This window comes from Perna viridis, chromosome 1 (genome assembly GCF_037379345.1).
Source record: "Perna viridis isolate PV_CMFRI_1.1 ecotype Kerala chromosome 1, ASM3737934v1, whole genome shotgun sequence".
Taxonomy (NCBI): Eukaryota; Metazoa; Mollusca; class Bivalvia; order Mytilida; family Mytilidae; genus Perna; species Perna viridis.
Window position 1 is genome coordinate 9,967,560 of NC_142445.1, and position 24,311 is coordinate 9,991,870.

At 33.7% G+C, this 24,311-nt stretch overlaps 5 protein-coding genes and 1 long non-coding RNA gene across 6 annotated transcripts; 2 read left to right on the plus strand and 4 right to left on the minus strand.

Moving 5' to 3' along the window:
* Positions 1-2,690: 2,690 nt before the first annotated feature.
* Positions 2,691-7,017, minus strand: LOC148627161 (uncharacterized). The gene is made up of 4 exons (XM_088564651.1): positions 6,922-7,017; positions 5,423-5,501; positions 4,918-5,075; positions 2,691-3,336 (listed from the first exon to the last, which is right to left on the minus strand). The coding sequence occupies exons 1-4, from the start codon at positions 6,965-6,967 to the stop codon at positions 3,155-3,157; spliced, it is 465 nt and encodes a 154-aa protein (XP_088420777.1). The 5' UTR covers positions 6,968-7,017; the 3' UTR covers positions 2,691-3,154.
* Positions 7,018-8,472: 1,455 nt separating this feature from the next.
* LOC148627162 (M-phase inducer phosphatase-like) lies at positions 8,473-9,336 on the plus strand. The gene has a single exon (XM_088564652.1). It carries the CDS (start codon positions 8,473-8,475, stop codon positions 9,334-9,336), a length of 864 nt encoding a protein of 287 aa, XP_088420778.1.
* A 135-nt stretch (positions 9,337-9,471) lies between these two features.
* LOC148627163 (uncharacterized) lies at positions 9,472-15,018 on the minus strand. Its single transcript, XM_088568855.1, has 4 exons — positions 14,805-15,018; positions 14,483-14,537; positions 13,886-14,052; positions 9,472-10,458 (listed from the first exon to the last, which is right to left on the minus strand). The coding sequence occupies exons 1-4, from the start codon at positions 14,842-14,844 to the stop codon at positions 10,394-10,396; spliced, it is 327 nt and encodes a 108-aa protein (XP_088424981.1). The 5' UTR covers positions 14,845-15,018; the 3' UTR covers positions 9,472-10,393.
* On the plus strand, positions 14,941-21,424 carry LOC148627164 (uncharacterized). The gene is made up of 4 exons (XR_015919907.1): positions 14,941-15,075; positions 16,928-17,171; positions 19,034-19,096; positions 21,286-21,424. It is a non-coding gene; the product is annotated as an uncharacterized LOC148627164 (long non-coding RNA).
* Positions 15,727-19,918, minus strand: LOC148627165 (uncharacterized). The gene is made up of 4 exons (XM_088568829.1): positions 19,784-19,918; positions 17,463-17,496; positions 16,464-16,615; positions 15,727-16,119 (listed from the first exon to the last, which is right to left on the minus strand). Exons 1-4 carry the CDS (start codon positions 19,839-19,841, stop codon positions 15,947-15,949), a joined length of 417 nt encoding a protein of 138 aa, XP_088424955.1. The 5' UTR covers positions 19,842-19,918; the 3' UTR covers positions 15,727-15,946.
* LOC148627166 (uncharacterized) lies at positions 21,257-23,124 on the minus strand. Its single transcript, XM_088568842.1, has 4 exons — positions 23,103-23,124; positions 22,361-22,403; positions 21,642-21,811; positions 21,257-21,456 (listed from the first exon to the last, which is right to left on the minus strand). The coding sequence occupies exons 1-4, from the start codon at positions 23,107-23,109 to the stop codon at positions 21,344-21,346; spliced, it is 333 nt and encodes a 110-aa protein (XP_088424968.1). The 5' UTR covers positions 23,110-23,124; the 3' UTR covers positions 21,257-21,343.
* Between the last annotated feature and the right edge of the window lie 1,187 nt (positions 23,125-24,311).

The window sequence follows — 24,311 nt, forward strand, 5'->3', positions numbered from 1 at the left end:
AATACAGGCGGTATTAAGGTTGCAGATTTCGAAATTTTTAAATGGCCTTAACGCCATGTCCTCCAGTCAGTTATTCTATTATATACAATAATGTATGTGTCCTAGTTGAAGTTCTTTTTTAAGTTCAAAAATCTTTAAACGTAGATTTTTCCTTTTGTTATGGGTCACGATTTTGATAATAAATAGCTATAGTTTCTATTTTCTGAAGAACTTGATCACGTAACATTTGTAACGACATTGCACAATGCTATAAATATCTCATCTGTGTCATGGATAATATGATTTGCGGTTGGTGACTTATTTATGAAAATATGAAATGTTTTAGTTTGTCTCAGATATATGTAAAGTCGATCCTGATAATTGAATTCAAGTTTACTGCCGGTTGAACATCGGTAACCCGAAAAAGACGTCTCCTGAGTAGTCTTAAGAAATCGTTAGGTTTTGTTTGAAGCTGTGGTCCATTCTTATAAAGTTTACCATGGAATTCGATTTTTTGTGTAGTTCAGATTCAACCAATGAGCTTTTATATATTTTTTATTTTGCATTTGTATTGTTATTATTATCATAAAGACTATTAGAAGCCTCAATAGGTATCGGTTCGTCGAGCTATGGTAATACAGCATAAACAAATAAAATATATAAGAAAGGTGTCACACTATAAGAAAATATGAATTAAGTTTAGTCAAATAACTACCTTCTCAATTTCAACTCGTCGATTTGTCAAATATGAATTATTGTGTAGCCCTTAAATACCCTACCGCATCCCAAAACATTAAAGAGTAATCAAGGGAACCAAGGTTATAGCGGTAATCAAAAGAATGTAATCAAGGGACAAAGACCAGACATGGAAAACAGACATAAACAACAAAGAACATAAAGCAACTAAAATCATACATACAAAGTAACAAAAGCAAATGAGCAACTCGGACTCCAGTTAAGTCCGGAGTAGACAAACGAGGAAAGGAAAACTATGACACGTTGAATAAATCAGTTTTTATGGTGCAGATGAATACACTATAATGATCCACGAGTTCATGATGACGACCATAAAACTTCTGTAGTGATGATTTCAATCTTGTAGCAAAATAACCCTGTTCCAGAAGCAGCTCAAAACAATAAACTGTTAATTTTTCACTTAAAACTTTGATTTCTGTAGATATTGACATCCTTTTCTTCACTTTTTATAGGCTCTCAAAGAATATTGAATTAACCCAAAAAAATGGAAAGTACGATTTTGTTAAGTTAAAGAAACGCATATTCAAATTTGTTCAGACTTCATATCGCTTTGCATGTTTTATCCTTTCGTTCGAATTCGTTTTTTTTAACGTTGCAACTCATTCCTAACGTTTCAGATTTTTTTTAGTTCACCTTTATTTGTGTTTGTAAGGTGCTTGTCATCAGGAGTTGTTTAAAATAAAATTTACACTTTCGTCAGCAGTTCGTTTGATCTGCTCAATTTCTGGAATATTCAGTCAGTCAATTTTCGATACAATATGCACTACATGTAGTTGGTGATTAGCCACGTGCAGTACTATATGCAGTGTGATGCAACACTGACGTTATTCACGAGCAGTTTTCTGTTTGTCCCACAGCTTGGTTTCATATTCTAACAACTGTATTCAAACATGTTATGTGATTTCTTAAGTGACATTGAAGGCGAGAAAACTTCGTCTTCTTTTGTATACCAGGACAAATCAGCAATGTTTCGTGCTGTAATTTCCTCTATGTAAACAATATTGTGTAGCTAGGTTTGGTAATTAAGTCTGTGGTTGTTACATACCAAATATGTGGCAGTAGTGGTCAAGCTCTTTGGATTGTCGAGAAATTCCTTTGAAACTGTTTTTTTTTCTGTTTTATCTCATATTTTGTTTTACTGCGATTGTCCTGTTGGTTTTACATTATTCGACTGGCTATCGATCAGGGACCGACTAAAATTTGCCATCTAATGCGATTTTTACTCGACGTTAAGATATAGAAGCTCTTGTTGTGCTTAGATATTTAAAAGTAATTTCAGTGTCAATGTTCTACGTCTTATAATTTAATTAAAATATACTTTAGCGGTTTGAACCTTTCCTTGTTTCATGATCACTAGAATCGTGTTTTTAACATTGACTAACAGTCATCCTACAACTTCGACCCAATAGAGACTTTTGTAGCTTTCACTAAATGGATCATTTCATAAATTGAAAATTTAAAGGACAACTATAATTAAGTCCTATGTACGTCGACTCACTGTAGAGAATTGTAGATCCAGTTTGCTCTATTTCTCAATATATTTTTTAGATATAACTTGAAATAAATTGTTTTATCTATGTATTATATTGTGGGTGAAAATGGCTGCCATTTTTGTTGCCCGATCAGCATAACAATGCTGGCAACCAAAAAACGTTTACATATCCAGTCATTGGTTTAAAAGAAAAAATGACGGGTGGCGATTGACGCAAATGATAGAAACTTACAAGGACAATTGGTTCATTTGAGTTAAAATGAATCTTTAAAACTGCTCATTGATGTTAATGACAAAAATTGAAGCGCGTGTGATGTCCTTCATATTTGAATCATCATTATTTAAAGATGTCCAGGGTTTATTTTTTTTTCTTCTAGACATTAAACTCAATATAGGTGACGGTTAAAATAACTTAAATGATACCCAAAGCTGATTACAGCCACATGAATAACAAACACAAGTATAGAAGCCATTGAATATCTCAAGTTTACAGATACATGTATAGGGGACTTTCATAAAGGTCATTTCCGTATTATCTATGATTCCTGTTTCAAATCAACATACTTGTCGATAGTACAAAGAATGTGTGAACCGTGTATGATACTGATTGTTACAACGAAGTTGTTCCATACATATAGCAGTCAAAGCAGTGCAACAACACTAATCCTAAGTCATGTACTAGTATATGTATATCGGCAGGTCTTAATTATCAAAAACGTGTTTTTAAATATTAAAATATCGGGGGAAACGTTGTATGTGGATATTTACAGTATTAGATGAAGAATAAGTCTTTTATCCATCATTATCAATCATTGGTGAATGATACATCTTAAACCTGGTTCACAGCTGTTGTTTTTATAAGAGTGAAAGATGATACCACTGACACCACAAACTAATTCATAGTAGAATGATAAAATACGTTGATAATTAATATGCTGGAGGTGGTGCACCATACGCCGGAGGATTAGGTGCTCCATAGGCTGGAGGATTTGGCGCACCATAACCGTAAGGATTAGCTGGAGGAGGATATGCTACGTTGCCTTGACCGGGTGCACCATAGCCAGCCATGTTCGGTGGTGGTGGATACTGTTGCTGCTGCAAAGGTTGAGCTGAAATAGTAAAATTTCCTATAAAAGCATTACTTATCAGAACAAACAATATTGTTTTCATGTACTTTTTGAACGCCTTCATTCCATGAGTAGTTTTAAATAATTCACTTTCAATAAAACTTTCAACGTAAAAGAATATGTACCAATGTAATTTAGATAGACGCAAAATTGAAATCAATGGAACTACTCAGCCTGGAATCTGTCAGATTTTGTCCGATCTAATTTTAAAATCATAGTTACACTGAGTGATTTTTCTCTATTACTTTTCTTTCTTAGTAAAGTTTTATAGCCCGAGATCCTGCACTAATCGGTAGTACGGTAAGATGGAACAGGATAATAGTCTATTTATTTCTAGTGATGTCTAGCTAAATTTGTCAGCGCCAACTGGTGGACGGAACTAATTAGTACTTTGATTCACGTATAACTACAAATCCGGCATTTTTTCTCCTTTCTGCATGTGAAGTTAAATTTTAGTGTAACTTTATATCTTTAATTTACGAATCAATTTGTCCCAAACAAAAAGAAATGAAGATTGCGTTAATTGGCCAGAATATGAAACTTTTCATTCTACAAAACGAAGTAAATGAATATAATATAGGTAGTACTATGTAACCCAGCTTAAAATAGGCAGATCATTGATAACATTTATCGTTATTCATAATGCATCCGTCTATTGCTTAGAATTGGCATTTTCGTTCATACTACCGGGCAATGTTTAGGTAGAATTTAGTAGTAATGCAAAAGAGTTCAAACAGACGAGTAACGCATATCTTAGGGTTCCGATCCTTATAGTAAAAAAATTACAGGATTTTAGATAAAGGAATCCTACAGAATATTCTTAGGCGATGAATTGATTCGTTATAGGGTGGTATTAAGTAGTACTCCAGCTAAGAATCATGCAAAATGTGATTCATGCTTCAAGTTGGAAATCCTACATATTTTTATTTTTGATATTTTGTTTAAAATGCTTTAGTAAACAGAAATTAACATTTGGTTTTTCGTATAACCCGTGGTCATAGGAGATAAAAATTGTATAGAATGCACTGTAGAATTCAAAATTAAGGGAGATAACTCTGTAAATGACACTCAAATACAATAGAATCTACTGGATTCTCATGTTGATTATCTCCTAAGAGCAGGCAGATTTGAATGAATAAGTACACATTTCATAGTATAGACCCATAAAACAATTAAATTGCAAAAATAAAAATATGTAGCCTTTTTTGGGATGTATCACATTTTTCAGATGTTGCATGATTCTTACAAAGACAGCTACTTAAGACGCTGAAAATCAGAGGGTGCACGTTGAACCCTGCAAGTCAATTGGATAATCTACTGTAAACCAAGAAACAAATTCAGGTTAATATCCATTGATTCCTTTTTTGTGGTATCATCTATGGGACGGTGGACAGGGGGATGGGAATACGGGTGTTATGGTGACGGGAATTGATAGTTGAAGGAATGAAATGAAATGAATGAATGAAATGGGTCGGGAAGCAGTGGTCAGCAGGGTGTGAGGTGGTAGTCTAGGGAAGGGAATCGGGATGAAGTACCCCTTGTCCACCCTTAATCAATACTAACTGTTAGGCTGCTGGACAGTCCTGATGACAGTTGTTGATGGTTGTATCACTGTTCCTTTTCTTGCATGCTGTTGTTTACAAACAATTACTACTACCACAACAATGATAACTGCCACAATAATACATCCAATAACAATACCAGCGATTGACGAACCAGCACTGAAATTAAATAAAAAATACACCTTCTCTAAAATTCCGTATACAATTAGACAACTTTAATTTTCAATATGAAAAATTTTGGGAGTCAAATAAATTCTGATATATCTAATGAAAATTCATCAACTGAATTTATCAAATAAAGATTTCGATGAAAATTCATAAGCGGAAACTTTTTTTTCCTTTTTTTTTAGTATTATCTTTTATTATTCTATGATTTGTAGCTATAAATTTAGCACTATGTCACTTTAAAGATAGCAAAGATTTCATTAATTGTATTTTCATTCCTCAGTATCACCAAACCGTCCCTTCTTCCTGGCGCACACACACATATATATATATATACTTACAGATACACGGAACTATAGTAACAATAGTAATAATAATAATAATAGCTGTAGTAACAATATCCGGCAAGTGCAGGTACAACTGGAAAAATAAACAGAAAATATTTTTAGTGTAAGAATGGGTCAAACAGAAGTTGACGGTTACAATTTACTGAAAGTTGGAACTTTGGTTATTTTTTACGAATGTATCTTGCCAACATAGAAGGGTGATATGTTTCGAGATCTCACGTGTTTTTGATCCCGAGGCTTTGTTGTCTATTTTTCCCATTTTCATTTTTCCTAGAAAACTGCAGGTTTATCTTTTGTCTTATGATTTTTTTTCAATAAGGGATGACAAATAACGGATTTTTTTCCTTATCTCAATGAAAAGTCGATCGACAATAGGAGGGTCATAGGAGCACGGGCGGGATTTCGAACAGTGATCTGTACAAGCAAAGAAAAACAACTCTAGTACAATCAATTAACTCGATAACAAGCATGACAAAATCAGTATTGCATACGATTTTAACGAGGTCTACAAATCGAACAGATTAGTAATGTTTTCAGAAGGAATATTACTGATTGCAACTTCCAATGCCCCCAAACAGTAGCGAATGCAAAGATTCGTATAACGGATGCAAACTGAAACAAACAGCGTTAGGGAAAATGCAGTCGTATAACATTAACAAAAAATAGACTCTCCGGGGTGACAACGTAACATGAAATTATACTGCATTATTTAGGGGATAATTTAATTTCAGAGGATAATACTTCTATCATTTGTCTCATAGGGTGATTGTTTTGTTTTCTATAAGTTGTCCTCTCGTGCAGATTTAAACTGGTTCCGGTAAATATCACGTAGATACCAGTAAATAAAACGATGCCAGGTCTGCTATGAACTTCTTACTGTATTGTCAAATTAAAGGGATTTAGGTTGGAACTGGAAAATTAAGTTTCCTTATGAGTATTAATGTCGTAATAGTTGCTATATTTCCATAAACTGAATTCTTTTTTAGGGTGGGGATAGGGGGTAGCTTCTTCTTGTTGTCAATAACTGTATGTAAACACTTACATTTCCAGTCAAGTTAACTTATATACGAAAATTATATACGAAAAAAAAAAGACAAACATGCATAACTGATTGTTAGGGTTTAATTTGAAAAAGAATGACCATATAGAACATTCAACATAATATAATAAATAACACAGAGAGTTTGGTTCCTCTTGAAAATACATTGTCACCCTCGGCTACGCCTCGGGCTCATGATTTCTCAGGATAACAAACTGCTCTTTCACCCTCTCAGCTATATTATCATATCTGTCTAAAAATTATAGAATTTACTTGGTACAAAAACTTACACTTAATTTGATTTTATAGGCTTGGTTATAAAGATGTCATAGTTTTTGACCCTGAAAGACTGGTTTGAAACTTGTGTTTGTAAAAACAGTTCTTAATTCACAAAATAAAGTATAAATACTTTCATCTATAAACGAGCCAGTAAATGATTTGTTTCAAATCTTACCTTCGTGTATCAACAAAAGAAGTAAAACTTTTATCCAATTCACCATTTTGTTTGAGTGCTACCATAAGAATATAAAGAAGTTTAAAGTCTTACTTGACGTCATAATGGTCATTTGTAGTTACGAGGGGCATGTTTTCACATGTTTTCCATTAATTATTAAACGGATTAAATACGAATTTTAAATGAATTAAACGCTTTAGTATGTAATTGTTCTTAAATGTTTTTGTAGTCATAATCAAACTACACAAAGGTGCCGAATAGTGTACATATTTAAGAAAGTGTCCAGGCAAAAAACAGAAAGTGTTGCTTTGTTAGATAACTTTAAAATCGTATTAGGAGCCATCAATTGTTGATTCTAAATCAACTTTATAATTTTATACATATGATATAAACATTATATTGGAACAAAAATTTCAAAGGAATAAAATTTTCCCTGTCTCACTCATATCATAGGATGTGCCAGATTTTTACATGGACAGCTTTTTTTATTACTTTTGAAAGTTATTGTAAAGCAAAAGAAAGTTAATTATGACAACGGTCGAACGGGGAAATATTTCTGGCATAGTTGGCATTGTCATTTATAAATATAAAATTATCAATTGTAATGATATTGCATAGTTCGTTATACCGTACAAGTATTTCAAGAATAATAATTCACATAACTTAGGAAGTCGATATTCAATTAAACAATCAAAAATAAAGTATGTACAAGAAGTACTCAAACCAAAAAAACATCGAAATGGGAATTCAAATCCCAAACCGATATGTTCTAACAGACTGTGCTGCATTATTGTGGTAACAATGTTTAATACAACGAATGGGGCCTGCGAGTTTTAGGGGTTTCTAAAAATTTCGGTAAACCTGAATATTGAAGCTTGACAAATAAGGCTAAACGCTTTATTTTGAATATTTCGTTCATCTTTTTACCGTTTTTTTAAGTAATTCTTTTTAGCCCCTACATTTTAGCTTATATTATATCAGTCCCGTCTGGCTCTGGATTTTTCTTCTTCTTTTTTTTGTTTGTTCCGATTTGAAATTTTAACTAAACTCAGTGTAAACTAATTCGTATTTTCCTTATGTTGGGATGCGAGGAATTAATAATTATATATTTGTTTTGTTTGATTGATCTTTTTCTGTTAATTTTTTGCTTTTTTCGATTTTTTTTTATTCTTAAAAATGTTTTCAAAACACCATAATTGCACTACATCAATTATTGTTTCTTTTTATTTGTGTTTGTTTTTTTCACTTCCCTTTTCACATGTTTAACCATTTTAGACTTTCAATTATTACGTTGATTGGAATATCTTTGAAGGGTGACAAAATTTAATCAAAGTCAAAGCGGAAATAGTTAATGACAATGCCACTTCAATCATTATCCAATCTCAGAACTCTAGTTTTAGGTGAACATTATTTAACTAATTGGAGTAATTAAGTGAGTACGACTCAGCCTCAAAGAAATAATTTACTAAATGCCAATTATAAATGTATATTTATTTGAAAATGCTTAAAATTTCCATCATATGCAACTTATCTATTCCGAAGTAAAATAAAATGTTATCCAGGCGTTTGTTTGATGATGATGAGCCAAGAACTGTACCAGAATCGTTTGCAGTGTTCCAATTCGATGTCACACCTGTGAAGGCTGACAGCATATTATCTGTTGTGACTCCAAATATTAAACGAAACCTTTTCTTGGATTTTGATGATGATTCTGGTCTTGGAATGGACGACCACTACATTCACACTCTAAGCTTTCCTTCCAAAAGGAAACGAGACTCGGATCAAGATAACACTTTCAAGAGAAGAAAGACAACAGGAGATATTAAAGACATGGTCAATAAACTAACGGAAAACAACGACTTGGTTTCCGACGGAAGCGGAACATTCGTTTTACCAACTGTACCAGGTAAACACCAAGATCTGAAGAGCATCACACCAGAAACACTTGCAGACCTTATAAATGGTAGCTACGATGACGTCATTGATAGTTACAGAATCATCGACTGCAGGTATCCTTACGAATTTGAGGGAGGCCACATCAAAGGAGCCGAAAATAAGCATTTACACGAACAGATTCTTGATTTGCTTAAAGAAGCAGCTAACGAAAGACAGGTCTTGATCTTCCATTGTGAGTTTTCTTCCGAACGCGGACCAAAGATGTTACGCTTTTTGCGAGGCAAGGACAGAGAGCTCAACAAAGAAAACTACCCTCTACTTAACTTCCCCGAAGTATACATTCTCGATGGTGGATACAAAAATTTCTATGGTAAACACCCAGAACTCTGTGATCCAATCAGTTATAGACCAATGCTTCATTCCGACTATTCAGCAGACTTGCGTCACTTCCGAGCAAAGTCAAAGACATGGTCAAGAGATGAAAAACGAAAGTTTGCCAGAAAATCCATGAGATTTTAAATACAGTGTTTGAGACACGTGCAAACTTCAGTGCTAAAAAAATACTTTTTGTGATATTTTAAACCCTTTATGTGCTTTGTTATTATGTGAATCCTGTGATACTGTTAAGTTTGTTTTACCACTATAAAATAAATATACAAGAGCTATTACGGTCTTTATTTGTGACATTTTATCAATTATGACAAGACAACTCAGGCACACAAGGGTGCTACATGGGCAATACATATCAATATACAGATTATAACATATAAATAGTATAAGCAAGTAACATGTCGGAAAGACCCCCAAAATACTGCACAATTCAACTAAAAACTGACCAAATATAAATGCCTTGCCTTGGATTGGCGTCTACTGCTTTTAAAGCAGTGTCATGATTGGATATTGGACCTGAATAAATATTTAAAAAATGAAAGACTACATGTATGGGCTCATTCGTGAAGATTGCAGGTGAAAAAGTGTGATTTCGTTAGTCAGTTGGCTGGTTTGTTGTTCAAACGTCCATCTGCAAACTTTTCAGGCGTTTCAGGACGAGAATTTTTTTTATCCGGTAGATTATGCTTTGTGGGAATAGCACGATCTCGCATGGTAAATATTGTTAATGTTAAACAAGAGAACTATGACAAACCCAGGGTCACATATCATTTAACTAAAACCCGTAGAAGTGGCAATGACGCCATACTTGACAATCTTATAAGCCACGAATTTAGAAGAAAAGATGAGACAACTTTGAACTTCCATAAAATATCATTTAGTTGATCCTAGACCAACTAAATTCAAGCACTTCCATTTGTATAGAATATCCTTACAGCGACCAGTAATGCCTATTAATTGTTGTTGCTGTATAAGATCACAAGCTTTATATTCAATCACTAGTGCTTAATCAAGTAAACGAACCCAAATAACAAACAAAATAAAACCTCAATAAAACATTTACTTTCACAACAAAAGCAACTATAAACACACGTGGCACAAATAACTTAATTATTCAGAGGTATTCAACCACTTGTATGTAGATAAGACTTCACATACGAAACATGCTTTATTTTTGTCAAGTAGTTCATGTCTCCTGAGCATGTTCATTACCACTTCCAGGATACTGAGGCGGTTGTCCTATGGTAACCACTGAAATAATACAACATTATACAAGTATACAATATATAGTCTAATTAGTATGTGTCTTTTTCTTGCATTATGACTGGTTGTTCTACTAAGGCAGACCCGATGAAGGTTTTTACAAATGTGTAAATGTGCATGTTCATACCGTAAACAAAATATTCAAGCTTTTTGGAGCTGATTAGGAAATAAACCTAGGGTAAGGGGTATAACTCTAGAAATCAGATATCTTTGTATCTTATTTAATTTCACAAAAATCTATCAAATTTTCATTTGAAACAGAGTGAAATCTGTCCAAGTTACTTTGATGCTTGAATGAGATTGATGTATAATGCTGTATACATGCAAACGTTCAATTACTTGTGTGTGCTGTGTCCCTTACCCTAGGTCTATCTCTTAAAGGCGTGGAATGACACGATATGCTTCATTCCATTCATTTTCGACATCGTATAAATTCAAAACAACATTTTTTTTTTTAAATAGGGTTTTAATATCTCACGTTTACTTCTAGTATTGAAGTTGACAACCCGTCACCGGTTGAATGCCGCAGTTAGCAATGTCATTTCTGGGTGTCAATATCACTAAATGGAAGCCTCAAAGAAAAAAGTCGATAAACACATTCCTGATATTTTGGGATTGGCTTGCAGGGATTAAACACTATATTCCACAGAATTTTGGAATGTTCACTCGCAAGCCTGACATAAAAGTCTGAATCCTTCGGACATTTATTTGTTATTTATGTATTTATTTATTTATTTACTTATTTTTGTGAATGGTCCGATTTTACACATCGATAAACTATGTAAAGAACGTGTTTAATTATAAAAATAAACATATACAGAATATGCTTTAACCCCGAAAGCTGTTTTGCAAAATAAAAAACATAATAATTCTAAAGTTAGTCATAATAGGACAAATACCTAGGTTTGCAAGGGAATAATAAAAGAAGTATAGTCGTTAAAACAAGTTTCCAGCCATGCATGTTTTTTAAGTGAAAAGTTTAGCTAACAAAATGAAAAGAATTACTGTCATATCTTAAAAAATATGACATAACTCATACAAAAATGGTTCACGGGCTGTTACAACATTTACATTGTCCAAAATGGCTTTCATGGTGGGAATATTTTAAAGTTCCGACATACGTGGTCAATATCTCCTGCATAGAAAAATGCAATGAAATCAAGTGTTTTTCGTCTATTTGGGAGAATTGACACATTTTGGCTCCATTTGCACTAAGGTTTCCTTTACAAATTTTTATCGCCTCAGGGGCACACGAAGTACGCAACAGAAGCACATATATACAGGTTACTTATAGAGACAAATGATTAATTAACTCATATACGCATTAAACATTTAAAGCAAAGCGAGTCACCAGCTCACGCAAATGATCGTTTCTACAGGGACCTTTTTATTGGATCGCAGTTCACAAGTATCAACGATTTTTGGACTCGGAAGAAGATAGGTTCAAGACAGAATTCCGTCTTGAACTTGGAATAAAAAGCACCCCACCCCCACGAAGCAAACCATTTCTGTATGGACTGGTCTTGAAGGCGTTTTTTACGCAGTATTTCAAATAAGTCAAATTTACATGTTTCTGGATTTGCCAGATTTCGGTCGTAACTTAGCTGCCAAATGTATTTAAATAAATGTTATCAATTAAAGAAGCATTAACTGCCAAATTTGTACAGTTTTGATTATACTAAATTTTGCTGATTCAATGAAATAAGTTTGTAGTAATGCAACTGTAGCAATAAATGTCGATAATACCTACAGAATATTGCGAAAACGTTTATTTTTAAGCAGAGAAGATCGATAGCTCTGGTCTAAATATTTTTTCGCCATTACTTCCGAAAATTGCCGAGAGGACATTCACTCAACTTGGTTAAAACTACTTTAACCTTGGTTAAAAATAACAATAACGGATACACAGGTAAGCTCGTGTCTTGATTTCATTTGATTTCACCTATTTCTTGATTAGATTCAATAAATAATGATCCCCATATTTGAGCCAAATTGTATCACAATACGTAACTTTCAAAAGGATCCTTGTGTTATATTCGAACTTTTTTTTCCTTTACGGCTTCAGCCCGTTGGTCTTCCCCGTCGTTGAATAACCACTTTCGCTTTGCAATCAGAAGAGACCCTTACAGCACATGTGCGGATTAAGGTCACCAGAAGTCATATGCATACGAATTCATCTAGATCGATTTTTTTCTTGCAAGACAATAAATATATAGAAACCTATTTCATGTATTTAATGCATTTTATTTGTGGATATCAAAAGAAATTATACAGGAAAAGTACAATTTAGCGGAAATGATTCAAAGATAAGGAATATTTCAACAGAAACAAAAAATTACGAAAATGGCAGCTAATGCAGCTTTAAAAAAACGATCACTATGGTTATACAAATAGTTTCCCTGAAAGCTGATCGTTATTTGACACTAGTTCCATGAAATGCACTGGTGAACAACAAGAAAAGACTTATACATTATTGTTATATATTAAACAATATCAATTATAGACTCCCAGCTGACCGTCTGTGATTATTTAGACAGTCAGTAGATTTCTAGGAGGGTGAGGCTTTAGCCGAATCCCCCCAACAGATCTACTGACTGTCTAAATAATCAAACGACGGTTACCGGAGCTTATAACATTTTTGTACTATTTTGCTTATCTATATTGTGGGGAATAAATTAATCTTTGTATCGAACTATATTTCTTCGAAGTTATTTTAGTATATACTAGGTAAATCCTATTTTTGTCTGGGCGTCCAGGTCAAATATACACACTGGCCGGTGGCGTAATTGAGCTATACGAGTCTAATTGTTTACTGTACGTGGGTCGTTTCATTGAAAGATCCATATCAGTCTCCGCGTCATTCTGCAACTATTGTTATAGTTGGTGGATGTATTTTCCTTTTATGGTCATTTGTCTTTTCATTCGAGTATTTTCATCAATGGCGGATGGATTTTTCTTAATTGGCATATCAGCTGCTTCGGTTATTTGGACGAACAGTTTTATTCAATCATGAATGGTCAAAACAAAGCAAAATCGTACAAGTTAATTTGACCAAGTTTATTTCAAGGCCTTTAATATAAACAGAACATATTCCTTTATTTACTTCAAGTACCAGTAAATTACAGTGTCTGTATTAAGATTCTTTTAAGCAAATGTTTTAAAGTAAGAACCATTTTTAGGGCTGGGGTTTGTTAACTGATAAATTATATTTGAATTTCGAGTGTTGTTCTAATGTAGTTTTCCTCTATATGCATTTCGTAATATGAAATTTGTCACACCAAATTGTTACATGATTGATAGTATTGTACAAATATTTAAGTCCTGATTTCAATCCTTATTATTTTAAACCCTTTAGATATTGCTATAAAACGATTAACAGCGATGTAAGATAAACCAAACAGCTCAGCGTTCTCACCTGTAGCTCCTGAGGGGTCATGCGAGATAACCGCATCGTCTTCATAATCCAGCATATCTCTGCCCGTTATGTACCTCAGATGGGAACAAGCTAACAGAATCACCATGACAACCAGTATCAAGGCAACTATGCTTCCTATAACAATGCCAACAATAGTCCCGATGTCTCTGAAAAAAAAAACAGAATTATGACTCATGGTTCTTCCACAAAATTGAAAGTTTCTTACTTACTTCCCTTTCAGTATTCATTTATTTCTAGCGCTTATATTGTATGATATATTTAAAAAGTTTATCATTGAACATAAATAGAATTAGAGTTCGAAAAATTGTATAAAAATAAACAAAATCCTCCTGGGCATACTTCTAAGAGTAATCAAGGGAACCAATACTCTATCGGAAATCAAAAGAATGTAATCCAGGGACAAAGATCAGATATGGAAAACAAACACACCCATCGAAGAACATAAAATAACCAAAATAATACATACAAAGTATCAAAAGTAAATGAGCAACTCGGACTCCACTAAAAACGAGGAGCATGGACTAGGTGAACGGGTTTGTACTGGGGAAAATACATGTACATGTAAGGTCTACTTACAGTTTACAAGACTTTGTCACATCTCCTCTAACACAGAAAGCTCCGCACTCTGGAACTATATCGAAGTATCTAATTTAGTACAAGTGTTAGAGAACATTGTTTTGGTCCATTTTCAAAATGGATTTTCTTTGTAAAAAAAGTTTCTGAAATATGAATTTAAATATACCACAAAACAAAATTCAATTCATTATTTTACGTCTGAAAAATTATGGAATGAGTTATTAACCATTGCATCGATCAATAATTGAATATTTTTTTAAGAATAAGGAAGAATTGTGTTAAACATTATGACATAAAAATATAAATACAAATGACGACCTACCGTGGGTCAATAAAATAACCAGCCACATTTTAGCCAACATATTATCATCTTGGTGATCCAGAAAATAAAGCTTTAAATTTATCTAACCCAGAACGATTTTACAGATATGAGCTATTACACAATTTCAAACACTTCGTAATAATACATGTACATGTATACATCTAACTAGATCCACTTAAGGTTCTTTCCGACCATTTAATGCTTGAGTAGCCCTGTGGAAAAACAACGACCTGGCCATAATAGTAGGTGATAGGATAAGACTAAACTAAAGGTATTTATTTACATTTAGGCTATTGGTCACACAAAAATATTTACAATCGTAATATACATGTAGGTATAGATTATAAAATCGATATTTTACATAATATCACAATTATATAAGGGTATTGGTGTAACGCTCTACAAAATCTCTGTTATCGGTGTTAATGTTTACCTAGATACATTTAATGTCTTTCGACGAGAAAAAATGGTGCGCTTAAAAATATCAAACAATTAGAATTGAACCAATTAGCATACAAGTTTTGTGGGAAAGATGTTTTCTTAATAACAGTAGAACCTAAGTTTTTCGGTTTTTCCATCCAATAAGAGAGACACTGTAGAATCTCACCACACCAACAAATAATCAAAAGGATTTTTTATTTTGTTTTTGTATAACTGATGTTCATAAATGAATATTTTATTTTTAATTATTTTCTGTCTTGTTTGTTGATTGTTTCGTTTTGATTTTGATTTGTTTTGTTTTTGTTTGTTTTGTTTGTTTGTTTTGTTTTGTGTTGTTTTGTTTTGTTTTTGTTTTTGTTTTTGTTTTTGTTTTGTTTTTTGTTTTATTGTTTTTTTTTTCATTTTTACAACTGTGCTCAATATGCCTACATTTCATTATTTAAGTATTCCCGTAAAAAACGAAAGTTTTAAGAAAACGACATAACATGTTGGCATCTTTAATTTGCAAGGTATAACAAACTTCAGCTCATATGTAGTGTCATTCTATAACTTAAGGCTATTGTTATCAGTAACAATGTGCTATATAGATGTAATAGAGCTCCTCACGTCGTCGGTATATGTTTGGTGTTCTGTACGTATGCTGGAGACGGAGAACCAATTGGTAATAATGAACGTCCGGTTTATATATTTCTTGTCTGCGTTTAATGGTTCTCTGATGTTGCAAGTTCCGATGTTCCAGAAGTTGTTATAGGTGGTAACTGATTCAAGGACGCTGAATTTCCCGATGCCCCTGCAGTGATAGGTGGTAGTCTTCCTCTCGGGAATATGGTACTGTAACTTGGTGGTCCTAACGGAGGTCTCTGGGCATTGTTTACTGTAAGAGTAAAATGAAACGAAAAATATGAGTACGTAATGGATGATGGCATCATAAAAAAGAAACCAGCACATATTTTTGTATATTCTCTGGAGCTGACAATGGGCTTAAATTGTATTTTTTTTTTTTTTTGTTGATCAAATGATAACATGTCCTATCTACGCCTCCGCAAATCGCGTCGTCTATTTTACACTCATTTCTGGTGAAGATGAAAATAGTCAATCATTCAAATTCTATCTGTACTATAGTACATACACAATAAATGTGATAAAAGCACTCAAGTAGAGAAATGATATCTCATGTTATATGGCAAGAATACAATAAATATATTGTATGATAATTACTTGTAATATTGGTTGTGTTTCCTTGGACGATTTCTTGTGGTTGAACAGAACACGTACTACCTTTACAGCACACGAGTATGGTCAAAATAGCCGCTATAACTACTATCAAACAAATACATCCCAATACAACCCCGATCACTGTCGTGCTGTTCCTGAAACATACAACGTCTGTTCCTTAAGTTCAACTTCAAAACTTGTATTATCATTTTCTTGAAGTAAGATGGAACAAAGAGTATCAATTTTTATAGGGAGAGAAAGCCGCTTTTGTGTCATACATTATCAGTGGAAATGTATGACTGCACATGTAAATTTCATTTAAAAAACACTGGCATTGCCTCTAATTTGTACATCGCTAGCTAGCACTGTTCAAAACGACCTAATTGAAATTTCTACACATGGTACATGTACATCTTATCATGCCTATGCAGCATGCATATAACAAGTCCGTCTTGTTTCAATTACAGCTTTGGGGACAATTTATGGAACGTACGTACAGACAACAATAGAATTTTATCCCTCAAATATCTGAAGGTGGATATACAACAATACCTACAAACCATAACCTTCCAATAGTCGTTTTCCATATATACGGAATTTATCAAGTTTTTCAAAGGGTCGTAACCCACCAACATCCGACAACCTAGTTGATGGTCTCATTGGAGAAAGGGAAAACAGAAAGAAAATTTCTTGGAAACTATTTTTACTTCGGTAAGTAGCTAAATGGTTTGAAATAAGTTATTTAAAAGTATTCAAGTACTAGTACTTACCGCCGCTCTAATAAATTGAATATTTGAATTTGAAGTCTACTGCTCGCCATTGCTCCAATTTGACAGTAAACCAGTCTGTCGGATGACAAATTCGTAGAAAGTTACTCCCCTTTACAAAAAAATCTTTAAAAAAAACTAAGCCAAAGTCGGGAATAGGAAAAGGGACTATAGGCGTTATATGTCGTGTAAAATATCAGTATCTGTGTCTATGAAAATTTAGTCTAGAACTTACTCCGAAATTGAATCCTGACAATTTACAAACAGGCCTGAAAGCAAATAAATTAAATAAATAGTGGTACATATGGAATTGATAACATATAAAACGTAATTCTACTGGACCCCTCTGTGCATGGTTTAATTATGGAGTGCACTATACAATAACAGTTAGGCGCACTGTTTTGCACACTACGTTGACCTGGTCAAATTTTGTAAAACAAAATTAAAAGTTGAATTTTGGTGGATATACTGTTTAAATGTAGTTCAGAATTTATACATAAGACATATGTAATATACGTAATGATAAATATGTGTAATTTAAATGAAGAATGGTATCCGGAACGGTTCAATCCCCTGCCGAATTAGGTTTTCACCTCAGTTCCAGCTGGAATCGAATCGAAAAGGGTGTTATTATGTTAACCCTTTTCGACGTCCTCCATACATACTTTCATGCTGTGGTAGTGTCTAAGTGGTAGTGCCTAAGTGCCTGATATTTAATAAAAACATTATTTGGCTGTTAGTTTTTGGAAAGGCACTCCTGATTTGTACTAAAACTTAGTAATATTTTTTGGTCAGTATGTTACCATGGTTACTGGGTTTCATAACAATAATCACTAAATTACTTAGAAATTACTTGAACCTCCACACACCAAGGATTAGAAAAATATGCACTTTTTTATGACAAAACACTTGAAATTTCTGCGTGGACTGCCTCAAAACAGCTTTATTTCACGACCAACTTTTCAGAATTTATCTAACCGTATAGTGCTGCCATACACATGTTTCAACAGAAAGGGAACCAAACTCCAAATCAGCTTCTGTTCCGTACCGTTGACGTTCCTCCACTAATTCTGGAAAGTTCCACGCAGCGGCAGATGTTCGTTGCAGACAGGCCTTTCGAAATTCTCAGGTGTAATACAAATCATTATTCGTTTGACAATCGGATAACGTCGCATAAAATAAATCAGTTTTTCCCAACATTGCAAGATTCTTGCATTTTCTGAGAGAACTTGCTTGTAACCTGGAAGTCCGGGTAATATTTTCGTTCTACAAGTTTCTCTCAAATGTAACCCTGGGTCACCAGTGATGTCTTATGGCTTTTGATGAGCAATGGTTAAGCTAATTTTTATATTTCTTTGATTACATAGGCGGCAATTTACTCATATCGAAAGATGATACAAGTAATTTGAAAAAAATTTTTTACGTATTTTTCTTTAAATTTGAATATTGGAACGCATAAAGTAAATATTTAACGTCATATCCGCTCAGCCAATCAAAAGAGAGAAGTTGCCACTAGTGATCCGGGGTTATATTTGGGAGAAACCTGTTGAACTATTACCCGGGCTTCCAGTTTAATTAGGCTGGCTGCAGCGTCTAGAGTGAATTTTGAACGTCAGACGCTGTTCGGAGCTTGTAATTCTGGAATGGCAAAAGTAGTGCCGGTATGAAAGAGACCAATGCTCCGGGAGCATCAATACACTGATCGAATTTCCTGCGCCATGAACGTTATCCGAATGTGCATGTAAGATTTTGTGAGATATTGTACTTGATATCAAGTACTAACCCTGTATTTTGATTTTGTTTCAGGAATTTCAATTCACTTCAGCAAAATGCCCATAACACATGACACAATGACAAAATGTGACTGCAGTAAGTAAATATAGCGCGGTTGCAGGGTCACGACTACCTAATTTAGCATATGCTAAATTCATTTCAATCATTTTTTGCATATGCTAAATTCATAAAGGATTTTCTAAAATAATATCTGCATATGATAAAGTCATAAAGGATTTCCTAAGATAATATCTGCATATGATAAAATCATTTAAGGAATTGCTGAAGTAATTTCTGCTTGTGCTAAATTTGTATTTTATGATATGCTAAAATCATTTTTTCCATTCGCTAAAATGGGCAGTTGTGAACCTGTTTCCGCGCCATATGGTAAACATATCAACAACACGGCTAGTCGATCCTTGTTTAGTTAACAGCCAGCTCGTAATTTCGCGTTTAAGATGTGAGCATAGTATTGGTAAAATGGCTTGAATATATATCATGTACTTTCTAAATCAATGAAACAAAACAGAAAGTGCTCTGTGAATGTACATAAAAAACTACCATAAATTGTACAAATCTCATGACTAATGGCCTATGACGGATGTTTCTTATGATATACTACACATGTATATCTCACGTGTATCAACAATTTTTACACATTCAGACCTTTGTAATGCTTTGGTGGAACTTTTGTTGTGTAATGTGAGAAGTCTGCGAGTACAAGTTTGCCAATTGGGTAACATGAATTTATCAGTACTTGTAAAGTCTCCATTATATACTTACCGATATATTGAAAGAGGAATGCTACCACCAGACAAAACTGCAGTGTTGGGCACCTCATATTATCACCGAAAAGTTCATTTAGATCAAGGGAATAAGACAACAAGCATTTTCGTAACTACAACCGATTAATTTCAGATATTGTTCAGACATTTCATGGAACAATTCACTTTATTTTTCTGTAACCAGATATTCCACGTTTTTAAATAATGCTAGTTTCCGCGTCCTTACACATACATTTCTTTTATTAGGTCTTTTGGTTTGTATTAAAAAAACCACTTAGACACTCGAGTCAATAATGATAAAAAAATCAACTTAAACCACTATTTTATATGTGGCGTGATTTGTTGCGTTTCAGTTTTGTGTTTTTACTTTCAGGTTTTTATTTATTTATTTTTGTTCTTTTTTGAATAATTCCGTTGATTTTAAACTGCGTGTATTTTGTTTGTCGAAATCCTCATACACGTAATAAGTTTATAAATGGTCGAGCTGTAAAGTACCATAAGGGAACAGTATAATACCCCGGATGATGCTTAAAATCTGTCAAAATAATGTTTCCCTACCGAAATCATTTGCATCATTGGTGCGTTTGTGCAGTCTCTGTGTCGAATTGATCGACCTTTGAAACTGCGCATTTGTGCGATTAAAGTGTACATTTGCACATTTTTTATATGATAAAAATGAAAGTTGACCTTAGATGAAATAAAACAGAATGTTTAATCATCTGAATAACAATCAATATTTGTTTTCATTTTTTTTTTTTCGCGAATTGGCGCATTTAGTTTGCGTAAAGTATTTGTTCTTGTTGTTTTATGCTACTAGTTCTGTCACTGTTAATCATGTATGTTAGTTCACCATTGGCCATTGGTGTGTTTACCATTAATTTTTATATGCTTCAACACAAATATGACTTGACCGCAGGGGTTTACTCCCACTATCAAATATGCAGCCCCACTAATAGATAACCTATTCTAGTAGGTCTGCATATTTGATAGTGGGGGCAAATCCCTGTGCCTCAACCAGTGAAAATAAGCCTTATAACAGCCTTGAACTTAGTTATTATTTTCAATTATTAGCGTGTGATTTCAAATTCCTGTCAGTCTCTGTTTCTTTTTTCCTTTAAATATAATCGAGAACGAAGTCAAATACGAATTTAACGTTCAGTCTGAAAGGAAGTTACATCCAGCGGAACTTTTCGGGAATTACGGATTTAGTGCAGGCAAAATGACCAAATAGTTCCAAATAATAACTAGTGTAATTAAAAATGATGTTTTTTTCTCAGATTCTTCCCTTTTAAGTTTCAACTACTGTAACGAATTCTTTTCCAGGGATACTTAATTTCACGATTTTGGGTGTCGACGAATTCCGAGGTTACTAGTATTTACTTTGGGATCTCTTGTGTATCTAGGGGAAGTATAAATAGGAAGATTTTATGATAGCTGATCATGTACATCATTATATTTTGAATAAACTAAATGAAATGTTAAGACTTTTATTTACTTTAGATTGTATCAAAGTAAAATCTTCGTTAAGCAGCAGTAGATGGTGGTGTTGTAAAGAGTATTAATAGTTCCCAAATGACGAGGAGTTGCCAAAAGCATCTTTGTTCTCCTTTCCTCTATGGTGTTCTTGGTATGGTGGTGGTGGTTGTTGTTGATTGGTGGACGCTTGGTTCCCTGGATGAAAAAGGAAAATAAGCAAAAATAAAGAAGCTTGGCACGAAAAATGCAGTAGTAACCTCGGTATATGTTTTTCTCGTAATTAATGAATATCATATCTTTTAACTTTTCTAATGTCAAAACATGTCAGTTAGGCAGTCTTTAAACTGAATGAGATTTTAAAGCAAAATAAAAATAGTTACGCTGAATTTGGTTGATCTGGTTCTGTAAATTCTGATTTTCATGGATGGCTGCCACCTGTCTGTGTGCTTGGTTTTTTTTTGACGCGTCAGTCCCCTCTGTGCAGCCAATTCTAGACCAACAACTAGCTAATGAATTCAGAAAAGATTTGTTTCCAGATGACATCACGAGGCTGCAGAATATGAAAAGTGTACAAAATGAAAATTTTGATCATACGTCCATAACTTTTGTTCAGTGTTCAAATGCAAATACTTAGGACGGTAAAGCTTCTGTATACAGACATGGTTCTAGAGATGTTGGAAAGAGGAGTCATAAAAGTGTGTTACATGCTATTATTCCCTAATTGTTTTCTTAATTTCTTTCACAAAATGAACTAAGTGTCCAACAAAAGGCCGGGATGTTTGACCCCGGAACCTCCAAAACCCACCACTGTTTTAGAATATAAAGTTATCGGAACCTGTATGAAGTATAACGTTTCACTCTATATAAACTATAATAATAGGTATACTTATTTGGACAATTTATTTGACTTTACTAGTTTTCGTCTACTATAATTGTTCTTATTTTCGCTATTAGTGGTTTCTGAACATTTTCGCGAATATTAAAGTTTGCGTTTTTGCGACAAAATCGCAGTTCGAAAATGTTCAATTCATCTTCTTTTTCCAAACCTTTTGTAGCTGTTATCGTAATCCCATAAAAAAAACAACACAAGTACGCTTACCTTAAGAATTGCCCGCAAAACGGTGCACCTTTTCTGCGTTGATCTGAGAGAAAAATAAGAACATTAAAGTAATAAATTGGAATGAAGAATGTTATCTGACATGGCGATCATATCCCCACGAAGTGAACAAAATGGATTTTCATGCACGACAACAAAAGTGAAACTAATACGTCCTTTAGAAAAAAAGACAAAAGAATGATTTAAGTAAAACTGTTTGCAAGAATCAGACAAAACTATAAAACAATCTGAAATGTGCATGCCAAAATCTCACTAAAATCTACTTTCACTAAAAAAAAGTCTTCTCTGCTTGATAAGACAAATACTTAATCTGTGTACTGGAGAGGTTTGGAGAGTATTCAATGGAAAATTTTTGACAGAGCTACCTGCTCTGAAATGTGCATTTCGATGAAATTGGGACCCATTTTGTACCAAACTTGTTCTGATAATATAATATTATCCGTGTGCTAGGTTATTGTATATCAATTTTCAATTATTGTCTGGTCCTTACAGAAACTGGCACTTTAAGTTCCCTTGATGGTTGGTTGTTTTCTTATCAAGAATCAATTATTTATACTCACTTCATTTATTTATTTATTTAGTTTTAAATTATACTTTTTTATTATTTTGTTTTAATTGCTACTCGCATTGTTACATATTATTCTAATTCACGGGTCATAAGAGATAAAGAGTTGGTTGCAGCTTTCAACGACGTCAGGTTTAATTATAGTTCTGAGAAATTTACCGTCCATCCGTGAGTTGCTAACTTCAATAGGAGCGTAGTGATGTAATAGTGAGCTTTATATGTAAACAGAACGGAATTGAGCATCCAAGTACTTTAACAGTACACGAACACGTGTTCACAAAAGTGGAATACAGAACAGAATGTTTTTTGGATTAAATAGTCTGATCCTTGGTTGAAGCATTCACACAAAATAACTAAAGGATCCTTAAGGAAGGGTAAAGCAGAAAAATAACAGACGGATTCTGTTAATGATTACTAGTACATATTGTACACATCAATTCATGCCATTGTGTTACCCGTCTGGGGATGAATGCAGATTATTCATGTCAAATAATGCTATTTAATTACCCGTCAATCTCCTGCATACAGATAGTATATTAGCTATTCCCTAAACAGTATTTATCCTTGGAACATATAATTCTTTCGATTAAAGGCTCTCTTGATTACTCTTTCGACGCTTAACACCGCTGCCACATTCGATCAGTGCCAATCTTTTCATCCAAATTAATACAATACACCGGAAACAGCTTCGCCAAAGTTCACATGCCCTGTGATTTTTTTTTCACATCCTATAGGTATAATACCACTATTAAGGGGAACAAGTCACCTGCACATACTAGAAACTAGTCCGTAAAAGAACAAAGTAGTTCCTAATATGCATTGTATATTCTTTTGTGATCTAGCCAGTATATGCAAACTGGTGATCATATGAAAGCTTATCATGCGAGGTGTACGCTGAATATAACAGTTTTTAACTCTGATGTAGAGAAAAAAAAATAGAGTCTCGATCTTAAGCCCATTGATTTGCCAAATTTATAAAACGAAAGTAATATTTTTAGTACCTGTTTACTTTCACTTCACCGTTCTTTTCTAGAAGCCATTAACGTTATGCTGCAGTTTTTATGATAGAGTCTTTAAAAGGTCCCTTTCTATGATAAAACCTGTTGACGTTCATTTTAACAAACTTTAAAAAAAGGTTGTGACCTTGAAAATTGCTAAATTTAACATAGAAAGTAATGGGACTTTTAATAGTGATTTTACGCCCATAGCAGAGCCTGTAAGCTAGCGGAGTGATACAAAAGTAAATCAGAAATCGGTTATGGTCTGCGTCTGCGGAGGAGATTGGTTATTCCCTGTGAACGAACTCAGATTGTACACGTCAATTTATGTCACTGTGTTTAATATCCTAAAAAGCAGAAATGACGGGAA